The following is an 18,167-nucleotide window of genomic DNA, read 5'->3' as shown; positions in this document are numbered from 1 at the left end:
AACAACAACAACAAAAAGCTGGGCCTGATTTTCACTGGCCAAGTGAACTGCTCACTATGTGGGGCGGTGGGAGGTTGCTCTGGAATAATTTGTGCATCACATTCAAATCTCATGAGTCTCAATGTCAAGTGTGCAAAAAGGAAAGAAAGGTTAAGTTCTGTTCCTAAGTGTCGGGTTCCCATTCTTCTTAGGGAGGCCAAACTTGATACTGACACTCCAGGTAACCAGGTGGTATCTAAGTTTTGGTAGCCCAATGGTTGGTGTGGGAGTGGTGAGAAAAGTGACAGATCTTGGACATCCTGGCTTTGGAGGAGGTGGTCACCTCTCCCATTGTCATTAGATGTTGGATGGGCTCTACATCAGATTTATTCAGTTCCTGAGTCAAGCCTAAATAGAAAACAGTCAAAATCCTTGCCTTATGAACCTGACACTCCAACGGGGAGAGAGACACTAAACCAGTAACCAAACAAATATTGAGCTATAAATCAAGACACCTGCTATAAAGTAATGGTATTTGATATATCTGGTAACTTTGCTGAGCCAGATATCTGGCCTTTGGCAAGCCCTTTAGAAATTTTCACTCCATATGAATTCTTAAAATAGTTTAACTCGAGGCTCAGAGAGGATAAGAGTTATAGAGTAACATCAATTATGCAATGTGTTTTCTTTTAGCAAGAGGAGGAGACTTGACTTCAAGTTTTAGGTGAAACATAATTAAAAGGTTGGCAGTTTGGTGGATGTGGACTGTTTATTATTTTCCTTCTTATCAATTATGTGCAAATGTGTGAGAAGCCACTGAGGTCATAAATGTTAAAGACTTCAATTCCTGGGTTCTAATTTGAGCCTGCAGTATCTGTCCAGCTGTGTAAACACAGGTCGGGGAGCAAGACCACCACAACTTTTCCACACTCCTGTACCATCTAAAGATCCACCAGGATGAGAACTTTCTTGTCTTCCTCCTAGTTCACAGAATTTGTCTCTAAACAGTTACCTAAGCAGAGTGCCTTGTAGATCAATAAAAGTTAAACCTCCAAAAAAACAAAAACAAAGGAGTAAGGAGAGTTCATTCCCTCCTTACCAACACAGTGTTTTTATAAAATTCAGTTGGGACTTCTGGGCAGAGCCGGGACAAAAGCAAAGAGTGAGGCATTCCACATGAGATCAAAATTGCCAACAGTCTCAGTAATCATACAAATTACACACTTTATTGGAAATTAATATTTTTAAAGAAATCAATACTAATGTAAAGAAATCAATAAGGAATGTAGGTCAAAATTTTATTTTTTTAACGTTTATTCATTTGAAAGACAGACCATGAGTGGGGGAGGGGCAGAGAGAGAGGGAGACACAGAATCTGAAGCAGACTCCAGGCTCTGAGCTGTCAGCACAGAGCCCGATGTGGGGCTCGAACTCATGAACCATGAGATCATGACCTGAGACGAAGTTGGACGCTTAACTGATTGAGCCACTCTGCGCCCCACAAAGTTTTAAATAAAGACATGTTCTCTAGGTTAGCTTTATGTAAGTAATTCACTCTAAAAAATGGGAGGGGAAAAATAAGGAAACTAGAAAACAAACCCAAGAGTTCCATCATCTAATCAATAGGGGTTTCCAAACAATAGAAAAAATGAAAGAAATGGTTCAGGAAAATTTCTCAGAAATGAAGAGCAACAGTCTTCAAAATGAAAGGCCAATACAATGCACTGTGAAGTACACCATCCTTGGACACATGTGGCAAGTTGCATTTAAATATAAATTTATTAAAAATCAATAAAATCAGAAATGCAGATCCTCAGCTACACTCCCCACATTTCAAGAGCACCATACCCTTATGTGGCTGGAGGCAACTATACTGAACAACAAAGATACAGAAAATTTGCATCATTACAGAAAGGTTTCTTGGACAGCTCTGCCTAGAATAATGGATGAAAGAAGATCTATGATCAAGATTCTCACTTTTCCCCACCAACAGGACACATTTGGACCTGATCCAGAGTGGTACCTAGGAAATGTTTGTGGATCTAAACAAAGGCCAGGACAAGAACCTTCCTGCTGACCTTCTAGGCATATTTGAAGTTCAGATGAACCTCTGGATAGCAGGTGTTGGGAAATCCCCAAATGACAAAACAATGAGAGGTACTGGTGGAGTCCATGTGCTGTTTCCAATATGTGTTTCTGAAACAGCCACAAGATATTTTACTGAAGGCCTACTGTGTGCTCAGCAGTGTGTAGGCGCTGAGAATACAGCAGTTGAGCCAACGTTATCCTCAAAGCCATCCCTGCCCTTTGTGGGCCTGTGGGCTCCATCTTATCAGTGGGACTAATGAGCTTGTTCTGAAGCAGCACAGCATAGTGAATGAGGCCACAGGTCGGAGGTCTCCACATTCTCTACTCTCTCACCTTGAGGAAGTCCTTAACCTCCCTGTTCCTCAGTTTCCTCTTAGAGCTATTAGAAGGATTAATGAGAAATCTGTAAAATTAAAGCCTTGGACACCAACAGTGACACTCTTTCCAGCTCTCTGATTCTTCCATTTCATCTTTGTTAATCAATCAGCTGTGTTATGGTTCCAAATGCAGACATGAGAGACAGTGCTTTATAAAATGTATAGATGCTCCAAGAAAATATGACTTTTCACCTTTTCACAGATGACATCATCATTCCCATGAGACCCTTCCTGGGATGAGAATGGGGAGGGAAATTTTCTTGTCACCATAAAACAACTTCTTGGTCTTACTTGGGTAATGTGCTTTTCTGACGTCAGTCTTTTTCATCATACCCTTCATAACCCGTTGCTCCTCCCAGAATGAGCTCAGAATATTTGGCAGTGTGACTTCTGAACTGGAAAAGTGGGCCTCAGACCCCCTCTCTGCCATGGGCCTTACGGGTGACACCTGCTCCCTGCCCTGGTTCTACAGAGGGTCCTTGATGGTCTGTGGTAGTGTCCATGCTTTTATCAGGACTGGGAGTTGCCCCTGATGACCTGGGTCCTTCTCACTGGCACCCAAGATCCAGTTCCACCCTCCACCCAGTGTTGATGAGTGCAGGTCCTCTAGCCCTCCTGTGACAGGTATGTGCAGGTCCATGGAGTCTCTCCATTGATCCTGGTACAGGCTGAATTGTGTCCCCTCCAAATCTGCATGCTGATGTCCTAACTGCCAGCAATTCAAAACATGACCACAGTTGGAGATGTTGCTTTTAAGAAGGAAAAGAATGTTAGATGAAGTCACTAGCATGGGCCCTAATCCAACATGACTGGTGACCTTCTAAGAAGAGGAGATCAGGACACAGACATGCACAGAGGGAGTACACAATGGAGTACTACATGACAATGAGAAAGAACGAAATATGGCCCTTTGTAGCAACGTGGATGGAACTGGAGAGTGTGATGCTAAGTGAAATAAGCCATACAGAGAAAGACAGATACCATATGTTTTCACTCTTATGTGGATCCTGAGAAACTTAACAGAAACCCATGGAGGAGGGGAAGGAAAAAAAAAAGAGGTTAGAGTGAGAGAGAGCCAAAACATAAGAGACTCTTAAAAACTGAGAACAAACTGAGGGTTGATGGGGGGTGGGAGGGAGGGGAGGGTGGGTGATGGGTATTGAGGAGGGCACCTTTTGGGATGAGCACTGGGTGTTGTATGGAAACCAATTTGACAATAAATTTCATATATTGAAAAAAAACAAAACAACAACAAAAAAAAAACCCAGCTACTGGGGTGCCTGGGTGGCTCAGTCAGTTAAAGGGCTGACTCTTGATTTCAGTTCAGGTCATAATCTCAGGGTCCTCAGGCTTCCCCACCCCGAGTGTGGAGCCTACTCTCTTCCTTTCCCTTCACCTGTCCCCCACTCGCACACTCTCTCTCTCTCTCAAAACAAAACAAAACAAAACTTTCAGCTACAAATCTAGGAGAGCAAGATGTTTCCCTGACAGGAATGCAGCCATTGTGTCCCACTGCTTCTTGGTTCTTGCTCCCTCTGATTCTCAGCTTCTCTGGCTTTTGAACACAGCTTCCTGGCCAAAGAATTGTCTGCTCCCTCTCCTCTCATTCCTGCTTGCTCAGGATAAAGTCTCTGATGCCAGTCCTTTTTAAATCAGCCTTATTTTAATGTTTGGCCACATAGACCAATCCTCTGACCTCTGCACAGTCCACGGGGAGCTACTGTGACAGCATCTTCCAATGTCTCACCCTCCTCAAACTGCACAATCTTCAGTGACATTCTGGGGTACCCAGCCCGTCTCCCTATTGTACACACATCCTTGTGTGAGACACCAGGCCTCATGAAGGCAGAGCTGACTTAGCCAGCTTATAACCTCAGTGCCCAGAGAAGACTCCTGCTCACTCCAGACAATGACAAGCTCAATTTTAACAGAACTTATACTCCACCAGGTAGGTGGCTGATGGTACCTTCCACTGAAGAATGTGTAAAATAAGAGGCTTGGAATTGAAGGGATTCTTTGCAGCTTAATATCTGGGAAATTTACTATGAGGAAAATGATGTTACACAGTGATTTTTACCCTTTGACAAATAGTTGAAGGGAAGTGGTAGTTTTTCTCTCACCAAATTTTATGCAGTGACACACTAATTGCCATGCTTATTATTAAATTTTAAACATTCTTTCTCTTGGCAATTTGCAGCAACTTTTGATGGAACTGGAGGGTATTATGCTAAATGAAATAAGTCAGACAGAGAAAGACAGATACCATATGCTTTCACTTATTGTGGATCTTGAGAAACTTAACAGAAGACCATGGGGGAGGGGAAGGGGGAAAAGTTACAGACAGGGAAGGAGGGAAACCATAAGAGACTCTTAAGGAATGAGAACAAACTGAGGGTTGATGGGGGATGGGGGAGAGGGGAAAGTCGGTGATGGGCATGGAGGAGGGCACCTGTTGGGATGAGCACTGGGTGTTGTATGGAAACCAATTTGACAATAAATTGTATTTAAAAAAAATAAAAATTCTTTCTCTGACTCATTTTCTTATCTCCTTCCTTAATCTCCACCTTTTTCATTCTCTCTAAAATGTTAGAACTCTCCTGTTCTAAACCCTACAGTTCTCTACCTACCATAAAACATACATAGAAGTGCACACGTGAGATGTACACAACTCAATAAAAGATCAAGAGCTAACACCCGCGTGTAACCACTACTGGATTTACCTTTTGTTTATCTTTGAGGCAACTTTCCTTCATCTTTTTTACAGATTTTGTGAAAAAATCAGTAACCCTTAGCCAGATATTTAATAGTTCAAATATTGGGGTAAGGAATGGGAAGAATACTCTAAGGAAAAAGAACAATGGAAAGCACTGTGAAAATGCAAAATTTACCTGGAATAATTATAACTTTCCCTTCCAATCAGAAGAGTAAAAGACACCAGGAGTCATTGAAACCAGGAGTCATTCCCTCTATGACCTCAAGCCAATCGCTGAGCCAGGACAAATCACACATAGGAGCCACCACTACAGCAGTGAGATCAGTGCCCTCTTCCTTATCTCTGGGTAACTAGAGGAACAGGATGACATTCTTGGATCTGTTAGATTTTTATTTTTGGACCAGAGTCTCTGGACAAACAAACTATAATATGATACTTTAACTAATCATGCTTTTTAAGCAAGTGTTGTCATGTTGCAAATAATACATAGCATTCAGTTCAATCACAATGGAATAAAATTATAAATTGAGAATGCAAACAACATTGGTAAACCCACAAATATGTGGATCTTAAACATTACACTACTATATAGCCAGTGGGTCATAGAAGAAATCAAAAGGGCACTAAGGAATTACTTGGAGATTACAAAAATGAAGACATGATATACCAAAACTCATGTGATGTAGCAATAGCAGTGACCAGGAAGAAGTTTACTGTTATATATGACTACATTTAAAAACAACCGATATCTCAGGGTGCCAGACTGGCTCAGTTGGTAGAGCTTGCAACACTTGATCTCAGGGCTGTGAGTTTGAACCCCACGTTGGGTATAGTGATTACTTAAAAATAAAAAAATGCAAAAAAAAAAAAGGAACCAAGATCTCAAATCAATGATTCAACTTTCTATCATAAACATGCCCCCAAAACAAGAGCAAACTAAACCCAAAGCAAGTAGAAGAAAGCACTTAATAGAGACAAGAGCAGAAACTTATGAAATGGAGAATAAAAAAACAATAGAAAAATCAATGAAACCAAAGCTCATTATTTCAAAGACATTTAGCTAGACAGGTGAGCAAAAAGGAGAGAAGATTCAAATGACTATCATCATAAATGAGAGGAGAGATTACTGCAGAAATTACAAAAATAAAAAGGACTAAAAAGGAATACCATGAACAACCGTATGCCAATAATTAGATGACTCAGATGAAATGAAAAAATTTCTAGAAAAACACAAACTAGAAAGTGACAAAAAAAAAAAACAGGCAACCTGAAATAAAAATAAAAAGATTGAACTGGTAGTGAATAAACGATGCACAAAATGAATCTCAGCTCCAGGTGAGTTCTAGCAAATATTTAAAGTAGAATCAACACCAATTTTGCACAAATTCTTCAAAAAACAAAAGAGGTAGGAACACTTCCAAACTCATTCTATGAGGCCAGTATTACTCTGATACTAAAACCAGAGAAAGATATCACAGAGCAAGAAAACTACAAACCAGCATATCTTATGACATGGATGCACATATCCTCATCGAAATATTAGCAATCTGAACCCAGCAACATACCAAAAGAAGGATACACCATAACTAAGAGGTTATGCAAGGTTCAATAATACAGTATAACAACAAAACATTAAAAAAAATTTTTTTAAGTGTTTATTTATTTCTGAGAGAGAGACAGACAGAGACAGAGACAGAGACAGAGAGACAGAGCACAAGCAGGGGAGGGACAGAGAGAGAGGGAGACACAGAATCCGAAGCAGGCTCCAGGCTCTGAGCTGTCAGCACAGAGCCCAATGCAGGGCTCGAACTCCCCAACTGTGAGATCATGACCTGAGCCAAAGTTGGACACTTAACTGACTGAGCCACCTAGGTGCCCCACAAAACATTTTATAAAAACTACACGGTCATCTCAATACATGCAGAAAAAGAATTTGACAAAAATGCAACACCAGTTAGCAATAAAAACACTCAACAAACTAGAAATAGTAAAGGAATATCCTTAACCTGATAAAGGGCACCTATGAAAAGCTCATAGCTAACACCATACTTAACAGATATAGTTGGGACACTTTCCCCTAATATTAAACAAAATAAAGATGTTTCTATTGCCTCTTCTATTCAGCACTGTACTAGAAGTTCTAGCCAGGAAAGATAGGCAAAACAAACAACAAATGAACAGAAACAAAACTGTTCATAGAGGAAATAAAGAAGTAAAAGCATCTTTATTATTAGATAACATGATGTTGTTGGGGCACCCAGATGGCTCAGTCGGTTAAGCGTCTGACTTGTGATTTCAGCTCAGGTCATGATCTCACAGTTTGTGGGTTTGAGCCCCACGTCAGGCTCTGAGCTGACAACATGGAAACTGCTTGCAATTATTTCTCTCCTTTGTCTCTGCCCCTCCCCATGCTCACACTCTCACCCTCTCTCTCAAAGGAAGTAAATAAACATTTAAAAAAGATAAAATGATGTTGTTACATCCACATTGTTGCAAAAAGCAGGATTTCATTCTTTTTGATCACTGAATAATATTTGTGTGTGTGTGTGTGTGTGTGTGTGTGTGTGTGTGTGTGTACTACCTCCTCTTTATCCATTCATCAGTTCATGGGCATTTGGGCTCTTTCCATGATTCCATGATTTGGCTATTGTTGATAGCATTGCTATAAACATTGGGTTGCCTGTACCCCTGTGTCAGCATTTTTGTATTCTTTGGATAAATACCTAGTAGTGCAAATGCTGGGTCAGAAGGTAGTTCTATTTTTAACTTTTTGAGGAACCTCCATACTGTTCTCCAGAGTGGCTGTACCAGTTTTCATTCCCAACAGTGCAAGAGGGTTCCCCTTTTTCCACATCTTTGCCAACACCTGTTGTTTCCTGAGGTGTTAATTTTAGCCATTCTGACAGATGTGAGATGATATCTCATTGTGGTTTGGATTTGTATCTTCCTGATAATGAGTGATGTTAAGCATCTTTTCATGTGTCTGTTAGCCATCTGGATGTCTTCCTTGGAAAAGTGTCTATTCATGTCTTCTGATCATTTCTTCACTGGATTATTTGCCTTTGGGGTGTTGAGTCTGAAAAGTTCTTCATAGATTTTGGATACTAACCCATTTATCCAGTATGTCATTTACAAATATTTTCTCCTATTCCATTGGTTGCCTTTTAGTTTTGTTGATTGTTTCCTTCACAGTGCAGAAGCTTTTTATCTTGATGAAGTCCCAATAGTTCATTTTTGCTTTCGTTTCCTTTGCTTTCAGAGACATGTCTAATGAGAAGTTGCCATGGCTGAGGTCAAAGAGGTTGCTGCTGGTTTTCTCCTCCAGGGTCTTGATGGTTTCCTGTCTTACATTTAAGTCTTCATCCATTTTGAATTTATTTTTGTGTATAGTGTAAGAAAATCGTCCAAATTCATTCTTCTGCATATCACTGGAGTGTATTAGGCTAAGTGAAATAAGTCAGTCAGAGAAAGACAAATATATGATTTCACTCCTAGGTGGAATTTAAGAAACACAACAGATGAACATAGGGGAATGGAAGGAAAAATAAGATAAAAGCAGAGAGGGAGGCAAACCATAAGAGACTTTTAAAATCAGAGAACAAACTGGGGTTTTCTGGACGGGGGGTGGGGGGGTGGTGGTGACATGGGTCTAATGGGTGATTAGCTTTAGGAGGGCCTTTGTTGGGATAAGCACTGGGTGTTATATGTAAGTCATGGGTCACTAGATTCTACTCCTGAAACCAATACTACACTATATGTTAACTAACTTGAATTTAAATTAAAAAGACATAACATGATGTCATACATAGAAAATCTGAAAGAGTGCATTAAAATCTATTGGAATTAATACACCGGTTTAGGGATGTCTGGGTGGCTCAGTCAGTTAAGTTTCCGACCCTTGGTTTTGGCTCAGGTCATGACCTCATGGTCCATGAGTTCAAGCCCTGCATCAGGCTCTGCGCTGACAGCGTGGAGCCTCCTTGGGATTTCTCTCTCCCTCTCTCTTTCCCTCTCCTCAACTCATGCTGTCCCTGTCTCTCTCAAAATAAACAAACAAATCAATCAATCAATAAATTAAAAAAATACACCGGTTTAGCAGGTTTCAGGATACCAGATCAATATACAAAATCTATATATTTCTATACACTGCAAAAAAAATCCAAAAATGAAATTAGGAATATTACTCCATTTACAATAACATCAAGAAGAGCAAAATACTTAGGGATAGGTTTAACAAAAGAAGTGCAAAACTTATACTCTGAAAACCACAAATATTGCTGAAATAAAGAAGATTTAAGTGGAAAAAGATCCAAAGATCATGGATTAGAACTTAATAGTGTCAAGATGGCAATACTCCTCAAGTTGATTTACAGATGAATGCATTCCATATCAGAATCCTAGCTGTCTTGGGGCGCCTGGGTGGCGCAGTCGGTTAGGCGTCCGACTTCAGCCAGGTCACAATCTCGCGGTCCGTGAGTTCGAGCCCCGCGTCGGGCTCTGGGCTGATGGCTCAGAGCCTGGAGCCTGTTTCCGATTCTGTGTCTCCCTCTCTCTCTGCCCCTCCCCCGTTCATGCTCTGTCTCTCTCTGTCCCAAAAATAAATAAACGTTGAAAAAAAAATATTAAAAAAAAAAAAAAGAATCCTAGCTGTCTTCTTTGTAAAAAAAAAATGACATACTGAATTTAAAATTCCTATGGAATTGTAGGGGACCCAGAACAGTTGAAACAATATTGAAAAAAAAAAAAAGAATAAAGTTGTAGAATTCAGGCTTCCAATTTCAAAACTTATCATGAACCATAATGCTCAAGGCAATGTGGTACAGGCATAAGCACAGACATAAAGGTCAATGGAATTGAATTTAGAGTCCAAAATTATACCCATGTGTTTATGGTCAATTGATTTTGACAAGGTTTCCAAGACCACTCAGTAGAGAAAAATTGTCTTTCAATAAATGGTGCTGGGACAATAAAAAAAAAAAAAGAAGTCGGACTCTCACCTCATACAACATATATAAAAGGAAATTCAAAATGGATCAAAGTTCTAAACCTAAAAGCAAAAACTTTATAACCCTTAGAAGAAAACCAAGGGATATACCTTCATGATCGGAGCTTTCGCAGTAAATTCTAAGATATGACACCAAAAACACAGAAATAAAAGGAAAAATACATAAACTGTACATCATCAAAATTAAACATTTTGTGCTACAGAAAAATACTGTGAAGAAAGTGAAAAGACAACTACAGTTTGAGAGATAAATTTGCAAATCATATATTTGATAAGGGACTTTTATTTAGAAGATACAGAGAATTCTTACAACTCAAAAACAAAAGATGAACAACTGAGCTATAAATGGGCAAAAATTTGAATACACATTTATCTAAAGAAGTTACAAAATAGCCAACAAGCATATAAAAAGTTACTCAACCTCACTAGCCATTAGAGAAGTGCAAAACAAAACCACAATAAGATACCCTTTCACACCCATTAAGGTGACCATCATCAAAACAGTAGACAAGTGTAAACCACATGTTGGCAAGGATGGCCAGAAACTGGAACCTTCATACCTTCTGGTGGGAATGTAAATGGTGTAGCTATTGTGGAAAACAGCTTGGCAGTTCCTTATTAAGTTAAACACACTTATTTTACCTTAGCATATAGCAAGTTACTACATACCTTAGCAATTCCACCCCTGAGTAATTAAAAAAAGGTTCAAAACAGGTATTTAAACAAAAACTTACATGAATGTTTACAGCAGCACTATTCACAATACCCAAGAGTTGTAAACATCCCAAATGTCCATCAAGTGATGGAAGGATAAACAAAATACAGTATGCCCATACAATGGAATCTTATTCTGCCATAAAAAGAAAGAAAGTGGGACTCCTGGTAGCTCAGTCAGTTAAACATCTGACTCTTGATTTCAGCTTAGGTCATGAACCCAGGGACGCAGGATCGAGCCCTGAGTCAGGATCTGTGCTTCCTCCTTAAAATTCTCTCCCTTCCTCTCTCCTCTCCCCCATGCATGCGTTCTCTCCCTCTCTCAAAAATAAAATTAAACCTTGAAAACATTATGCTAATAAAAGAAGCCAGCCAGAAGATCACATATTATATAACTCTCTGTATGAAGTGTCCAGAAGAGGCAAATCTATTAAAACAGAAAGTAGGTTAGTGGTCTCTTAGGGTTAAGAATTGTGGGATGTGATACTAAAATACTACAGGATCTCTGAGTGGATGATATTCTAACCATGGACTGCAGTAAAATTTGCACAAATCTTTGAAAGCACCTATACCATTTTTCAGTTGATTGACTTATAATAAACATAATGATACTGTATAAGTTGAGGTATACTGCATAATTACTTGACATACATATATAAAGAGATGGTTACCACAGTAAGGTTAGTAACATCCATTTTCTCATATAGTTACAAAAAATTTTTTTCTGTTATGATGAGAACTTCCAGAACCTACTTTCTTAGCAATTTACAAATACTGCATACATATTTGTATGCATACAGCCTATCTGGAGCCTGCTTCAGATTCTGTGTCTCCTGTCTCTGCCCCTCCCTTGCTTGTGCTCTGTGTGTGTGTCTCTCTTTCTCTCAAGAATAAATAAATGTCAAAAAATTTTTTTTAAGAAAATCTTGAGGAATATAAAAAAGAACACTTCTGCATCTAATAAATGGGCCAAGCTAGGTTGTAGGAAACAAGATCAACACCCAAAAATCAACCACATTTCTATACAATTATAGGAATATGTCAAAACACATTAAAAATACAAAATAATTATAATCACTCAAAGAAGATGAAATACTTTAGATGTATATTTAACAAAACATGTATATTTTTCTTGAGCTGAGAGCTACACATTGGTGAAAAGTATCAAAGAATACCTAAATAAACACATACTTCATTCATGCATTGAGAGATATGATTTCATAAAGATATAGATTTTCTACAAATTGATCTATAGGTTTAAATTAATTCTTATCAAAATCTCAGAAAATTTTTTGTAAACATAGATAAGCTGATTCTAAATTTGTATGGAAAGGCAAAGGAGTTAGAATCCCTAAAGTAGTTCTAAAAAAATTATAAACCTGGGGCACCTGAGTGGCTCAGTCAGTTAAGCGTCGGACTTCAGCTCAGGTCATGATCTCAAGGTTTGTGAGTTCGAGCCCCGCATCGGGCTCTGTGCTGACCACTCAGAGCCTGGAGCCTGCTTCAGATTCTGTGTCTCCCTCTGTCTGTGCCCACCCCCCCCTCTGCTTGCACTATTTCTCACTCTATCTCAAAAATAAATAAACATTTATAATAATAATAATAATAATAATAATAATAATTAATAATAATAATAAAACTTAGGGTGCCTGACTGGGTTCAGTCAGTGGAGTATGCATCTCTTGATCTCAAGGTTGTGAGTCTGAGCCCCATGTTGGATGTAGAAATTACTTAAAAATGCAATCCTTAAAAAATAAATAAATAAGATGGGAGGAATCACTGGACATGATGTCCAGGAGTACTATATGGCTACAATAATCAAGATAGCCTGACACGAGTGGAGGGATAGTTACAGAGATCAATGAACAGAACAGAGAATGAGAAATAGACACACACACACACATAGGCCAAACTGATTTTTGATGATTTAATGATAATCAATGCAAAAACAATTAAATGGAGGAACTACAGTCTTTTCTCAAGTGGTGCTAGAGCAAACAGATATCTATAAGTCAAAAACAAACAAAACCAAAAAGAAAGAGCTTTGACCTGAACTTTACATCTTACAATTAACACCAAAAAATCAAACCAAAATGGGTAATAGAATTATATGTAAAACATAAAATTATGTAAGATTTACATTGTATATGTAAAACATAAAACTACATAAAACTATACATGTAAATGTAAAACATAAAATTAAATACTTGGAGAAAATCCTTGGGACTTAGGACTAGGTGAAGAGTTTTCAAACCTGATGCCAAAGTCATAACCCATAAAAGGAAAAAAGGATACATTGGCTTTATCAAAATAAAAACATGTTTGCTCTGCTGATGACCGTGATACAACGAATAGACAAGCTACACATTGTGCCTACAAAAGAATAGCAAGAGGGAGACTTTTGGTCATGGAACAGTTCTGTAACGTGATTGTGGTGGTGGATACACTAATCTACATGTAAGATAAATGTTCAGACAGCAACACACACACACACACACACACACACACACACACACGGATAAACAAAACTGCTGAAATGTGAATAAGTTCTGTAGCTAGAACCAATGGCAATAAGTGCTTGCAAACTGTACTGTAGTTCTCCAGGACGTTCCTTGGGGGAAATAGTTTGAAGGCTACATGACATAGGATTTCCTGTGACAACTTCCAGTGAATCTATAATTATTTCAAAATGAAAATTTTGCAAATAAATAAGTGCTTTAAAAATAAACTGCTACCTACCCGCCAGTTTGTGAAGACAGAATAACCTTCTTTCACTAGTACTGTTTCGATCATGTCCGGATCTGTGATAGCCAATATCAGCTGTCGCCCATCATAAAACCTGTGGCAGAAAAAGACTGATTACTTAATATGCCAGGTTCTATAGCTGCAGCCCCGCCTGGAAGTCCAGACTTTTATCCTGATGTTACATAATCCAAACTCTGACATCATGATTCAAAATAACATTAGAACATTTGTTAACTCTAGGGAATGTGTCTCTGGCTATTTCCCCTACCGTTCTCCATAATTCTTTGTACGTTTAGAATATTTCAAATATTTTTGATGTATTTTAGACATTTTAAATAATTTTTATGTATTATCAAAAAGAAAGTTAGGTTAGTAAATAACTGAAGGCAAGTAAATTGTCTACGAACAAAAAGATTATGAGGGAGAGTCCACCCACTCAGACATAAAGAATTATAATTTTAAAGAAATATCAAACACATGAAAGGCATATGATAGAATATTAGATGAAAATTGTAGACACGCTGATCACAGATATGTAAGATGTAGCTGCAACTGAAAAATTCTTAGAATGTTCAAAAAGTGATGGTTGGATTATGAATCATTTCTTTGCCCTATTTTCTAAAATGTGCTTCCTCATTTAAGACACTTAATTTATTTTATTTTTTATTATTATTATTTTTTAAATATGAAATTTATTGTGAAATTGGTTTCCATACAACACCCAGTGCTCATCCCAAAAGGTGCCCTCCTCAATACCCATCACCCACCCTCCCCTCCCTCCCACCCCCCATCAACCCTCAGTTTGTTCTCAGTTTTTAAGAGTCTCTTATTCTTTGGCTCCCTCCCTATCTAACCTCTTTTTTTTTTCTTCCCCTCCCCCATGGACATCTGTTAAGTTTCTCAGGATCCACATAAGAATGAAAACATACAGTATCTGTCCTTCTCTGCCTGACTTATTTCACTTAGCAAAACACTCCAGTTCCATCCATGTTGCTAAAAAAGGTCATATTTCATTATTTCTCATTGCCACGTGGTATTCCATTGTGTGTATAAACCACAATTTCTTTATCCATTCATCACTTGATGGACATTTAGGCTCTTTCCACAATTTGGCTATTGTTGACAGTGCTGCTATATAAACATTGGGGTACAAGTACCCGTATGCACTCCTGTATCCCTTGGGTAAATTCCTAACAGTGCCATTTCTGGGTCATAGGGTAAATCTATTTTTAATTTTTTGAGGAACCTCCACACTGTTTTCCAGAGTGGCTGCACCAGCTTGCATTCCCACCAACAGTGCAAGAGGGCTCCCATTTCTCCACACCCTCGCCAGCATCTATAATCTCTCATTTTAGCCACTGATTTGTTCATTTTACCACTCTGACTGGCGTGAGGTGATATCTGAGTGTGGTTTTGATTTGTATTTCCCTGATACGGAGCGACGTTGAGCATCTTTTCATGTGCCTGTTGACCATCTGGATGTCTTTTTAGAGAAGGGTCTATTCACGTTTTCTGCCCATCTCTTCACTGGATTATTTGCTTTTCAGGTGTGGAGTTTGGTGAGCTCTTTATAGATTTTGGATACTAGTCCTTTGTCCGATATGTCATTTGCAAATATCTTTTTCCATTCCGTTGGTTGCCTTTTAGTTTTGTTGACTGTTTCCTTTGCTGTGCAGAAGCTTTTTATCTTCATAAGGTCCCAGTAGTTCATTTTTGCTTTTAATTCCCTTGCCTTTGGGGATGTGTCAAATAAGAAATTGCTGCGGCTGAGGTCAGAGAGGTTTTTTCCTGCTTTCTCCTCTAGGGTTTTGCTGGTTTCCTGTCTCACATTCAGGTCCTTTATCCATTTTGAGTTTATTTTTGTGAATGGTGTGAGAAAGTGGTCTAGTTTCAATCTTCTGCATGTTGCTGTCCAGTTCTCCCAGCACCATTTGTTAAAGAGACTGTCTTTTTTCCATTGGATGTTCTTTCCTGCTTTGTCAAAGATTAGTTGGCCATACATTTGTGGGTCTAGTTCTGGGGTTTCTATTCTATTCCATTGGTCTATGTGTCTGTTTTTGTGCCAATACCATGCTGTCTTGATGATGACAGCTTTGTAGTAGAGGCTAAAGTCTGGGATTGTGATGCCTCCTGCTTTGGTCTTCTTCTTCAAAATTACTTTGGCTATTCAGGGTCTTTTGTGGTTCCATATGAATTTTAAGATTGCTTGTTCTAGCTTGGAGAAGAATGCTGGTGCAATTTTGATTGGGATTGCATTGAATGTGTAGATAGCTTTGGGTAGTATTGACATTTTGACAATATTTATTCTTCCAATCCATGAGCAGGGAATGTTTTTCCATTTCTTTGTATCTTCTTTAATTTCCTTCATAAGCTTTTTATAGTTTTCAGCATACAGATCTTTTACATCTTTGGTCAGGTTTATTCCTAGGTATTTTATGCTTCTTGGTGCAATTGTGAATGGGATCAGTTTCTTTATTTCTCTTTCTGTTGCTTCATTATTAGTGTATAAGAATGCAACTGATTTCTGTACATTGATTTTGTATCCTGCGACTTTGCTGAATTCATGTATCAGTTCTAGCAGACTTTTGGTGAAGTCTTTTGGGTTTTCCATTTATAATATCATGTCACCTGCAAAAAGTAAAAGCTTGACTTCATCTTTGCCAATTTTGATGCCTTTCATTTCCTTTTGTTGTCTGATTGCTGATGCTAGAATTTCCAACACTATGTTAAACAACAGTGGTGAGAGCGGACATCCATGTTGTGTTCCTGATCTCAGGGGGAAAGCTCTCAGTTTTTCCCCATTGAGGATGATATTAGCTGTGGGCTTTTCATAAATGGCTTTTATGATGTTCAAGTGTGTTCCTTCTATCCTGAATTTCTCGAGGGTTTTTATTAAGAAAGGATGGTGAATTTTGTCAAATGCCTTTTCTGCATTGATTGACAGGATCATATGGTTCTTATTTTTTCTTTTATTAATGTGATGTATCACATTGATTGATTTGCGAATGTTGAACCACCCCTGCAGCCCAGGAATGAATCCCACTTGATCATGGTGAATAATTCTTTTTGTATGCTGTTGAATTTGATTTGCTAGTATCTTATTGAGAATTTTTGCCTCCATATTCATCAGGGATATTGGCTTGCAGTTCTCTTTTTTTTTACTGGGTCTCTCTCTGGTTTAGGAATCAAAGTAATGGTGGCTTCATAGAATGAGTCTGGAAGTTTTCCTTCCCTTTCTATTTTTTGGAATAGCTTGAGAAGGATAGGTAATATCTCTGCGTTAAATGTCTGGTAGAATTCCCCTGGGAAGCCATCTGGTCCTGGACTCTTATTTGTTGGGAGATTTTTGATAACTGATTCAATTTCTTCGCTGGTTATGGGTCTGTTCAAGCTTTCTATTTCTTCCTGTTTGAGTTTTGGAAGCATGTGGGTGCTTAGGAATTTGTCCATTTCTTCCAGGTTGTCCAGTTTGTTGGTGTATAATTTTTCATAGTATTCCCTGATAATTGCTTGTATTTCTGAGGGATTTGTTGTAATAATTCCATTTTCATTCATGATTTTATCTATTTGGGTCATCTCCCTTTTCTTTTTGAGAAGCTTGTCTAGAGGTTTGTCAGTTTTGTGTATTTTTTCAAAAAACCAACTCTTGGTTTCATTGATCTTCTCTACCCTTTTTTTAGATTCTATATTGTTTATATCTGCTCTGATCTTTATTGTTTCTCTTTTTCTGCTGGGTTTGGGGTGTCTTTGCTGCTCTGCTTCTAGTTCCTTTAGGTGTGCTGTTAGATTTTGTATTTGGGATTTTTCTTGTTTCTTGAGATAGGCCTGGATTGCAATGTATTTCCCTCTCAGGACTTCCTTGCTGCGTCCCAAAGCGTTTGGATTGTTGTATTTTCATTTTCGTTTGTTTCCATATTTTTTTAAATTTCTTCTCTAATTGCTTGGTTGACCCATTCATTCTTTGGTAGGGTGTTCTTTAACGTCCATGCTTTTGGAGGTTTTCCAGACTTTTTCCTGTGGTTGATTTCAAGCTTCATAGCATTATGGTCTGAAAGTGTGCATGGTATGATTTCAATTCTTGTATACTTATGAAGGGCTGTTTTGTGACCCAGTATGTGATCTATCTTGGAGAATGTTCCATGTGCACTCGAGAAGAAAGTATATTCTGTTGCTTTGGGATGCAGAGTTCTAAATAGATCTGTCAAGTCCATCGGACCCAATGTATCATTCAGGGCCCTTGTTTCTTTATTGATACTGTGTGTAGATGATCTATCCATTGCTGTAAGTGGAGTGTTAAAGTCCCCTGCAATTACCACATTCCTATCAATAAGGTTGCTTATGTTTGTGATTAATTGTTTTATGTATTTGGGGGCTCCCGTATTCAGCACATAGACATTTATAATTGTTAGCTCTTCCTGATGGATAGACTCCGTAATTATTATATAATGCCCTTCTTCATCTCTTGTTACAGCCTTTAATTTAAAGTCTAGTTTGTATGATATAAGTATGGCTACTCCAGCTTTCTTTTGACTTCCAGTAGCATGAT

The 18,167-nt window shown here is 38.4% G+C and overlaps 1 protein-coding gene and 1 pseudogene across 3 annotated transcripts in view; both read right to left on the bottom strand.

Moving 5' to 3' along the window:
• Positions 1–10,655, bottom strand: part of LOC125154664 (cytochrome P450 3A12-like) — an 83,931-nt pseudogene extending 73,276 nt beyond the window's left edge.
• LOC125154086 (cytochrome P450 3A12-like) overlaps positions 1–18,167 on the bottom strand; it is an 80,885-nt gene that overhangs the window by 139 nt on the left and 62,579 nt on the right. Inside the window, exon 13 of one of the 3 annotated variants that reach the window (XR_007147666.1) lies at positions 13,616–13,715. Coding sequence is in view for 1 of the 3 variants with exons in the window: in XM_047837806.1 (XP_047693762.1) it covers positions 13,707–13,715 (9 nt within the window). In the remaining 2 variants the exon portion in view is untranslated. Of the gene's footprint in view, positions 1–13,368; positions 13,716–18,167 lie in introns of those variants that run through there. The other 2 variants (XR_007147665.1, XM_047837806.1) reach the window with 2 other exon arrangements.

This window comes from Prionailurus viverrinus, chromosome E3, assembly GCF_022837055.1.
Source record: "Prionailurus viverrinus isolate Anna chromosome E3, UM_Priviv_1.0, whole genome shotgun sequence".
Taxonomy (NCBI): Eukaryota; Metazoa; Chordata; class Mammalia; order Carnivora; family Felidae; genus Prionailurus; species Prionailurus viverrinus.
The sequence above is the reverse complement of the archived record's forward strand: the minus strand, read 5'-3'. Positions and strand labels throughout refer to the sequence as shown.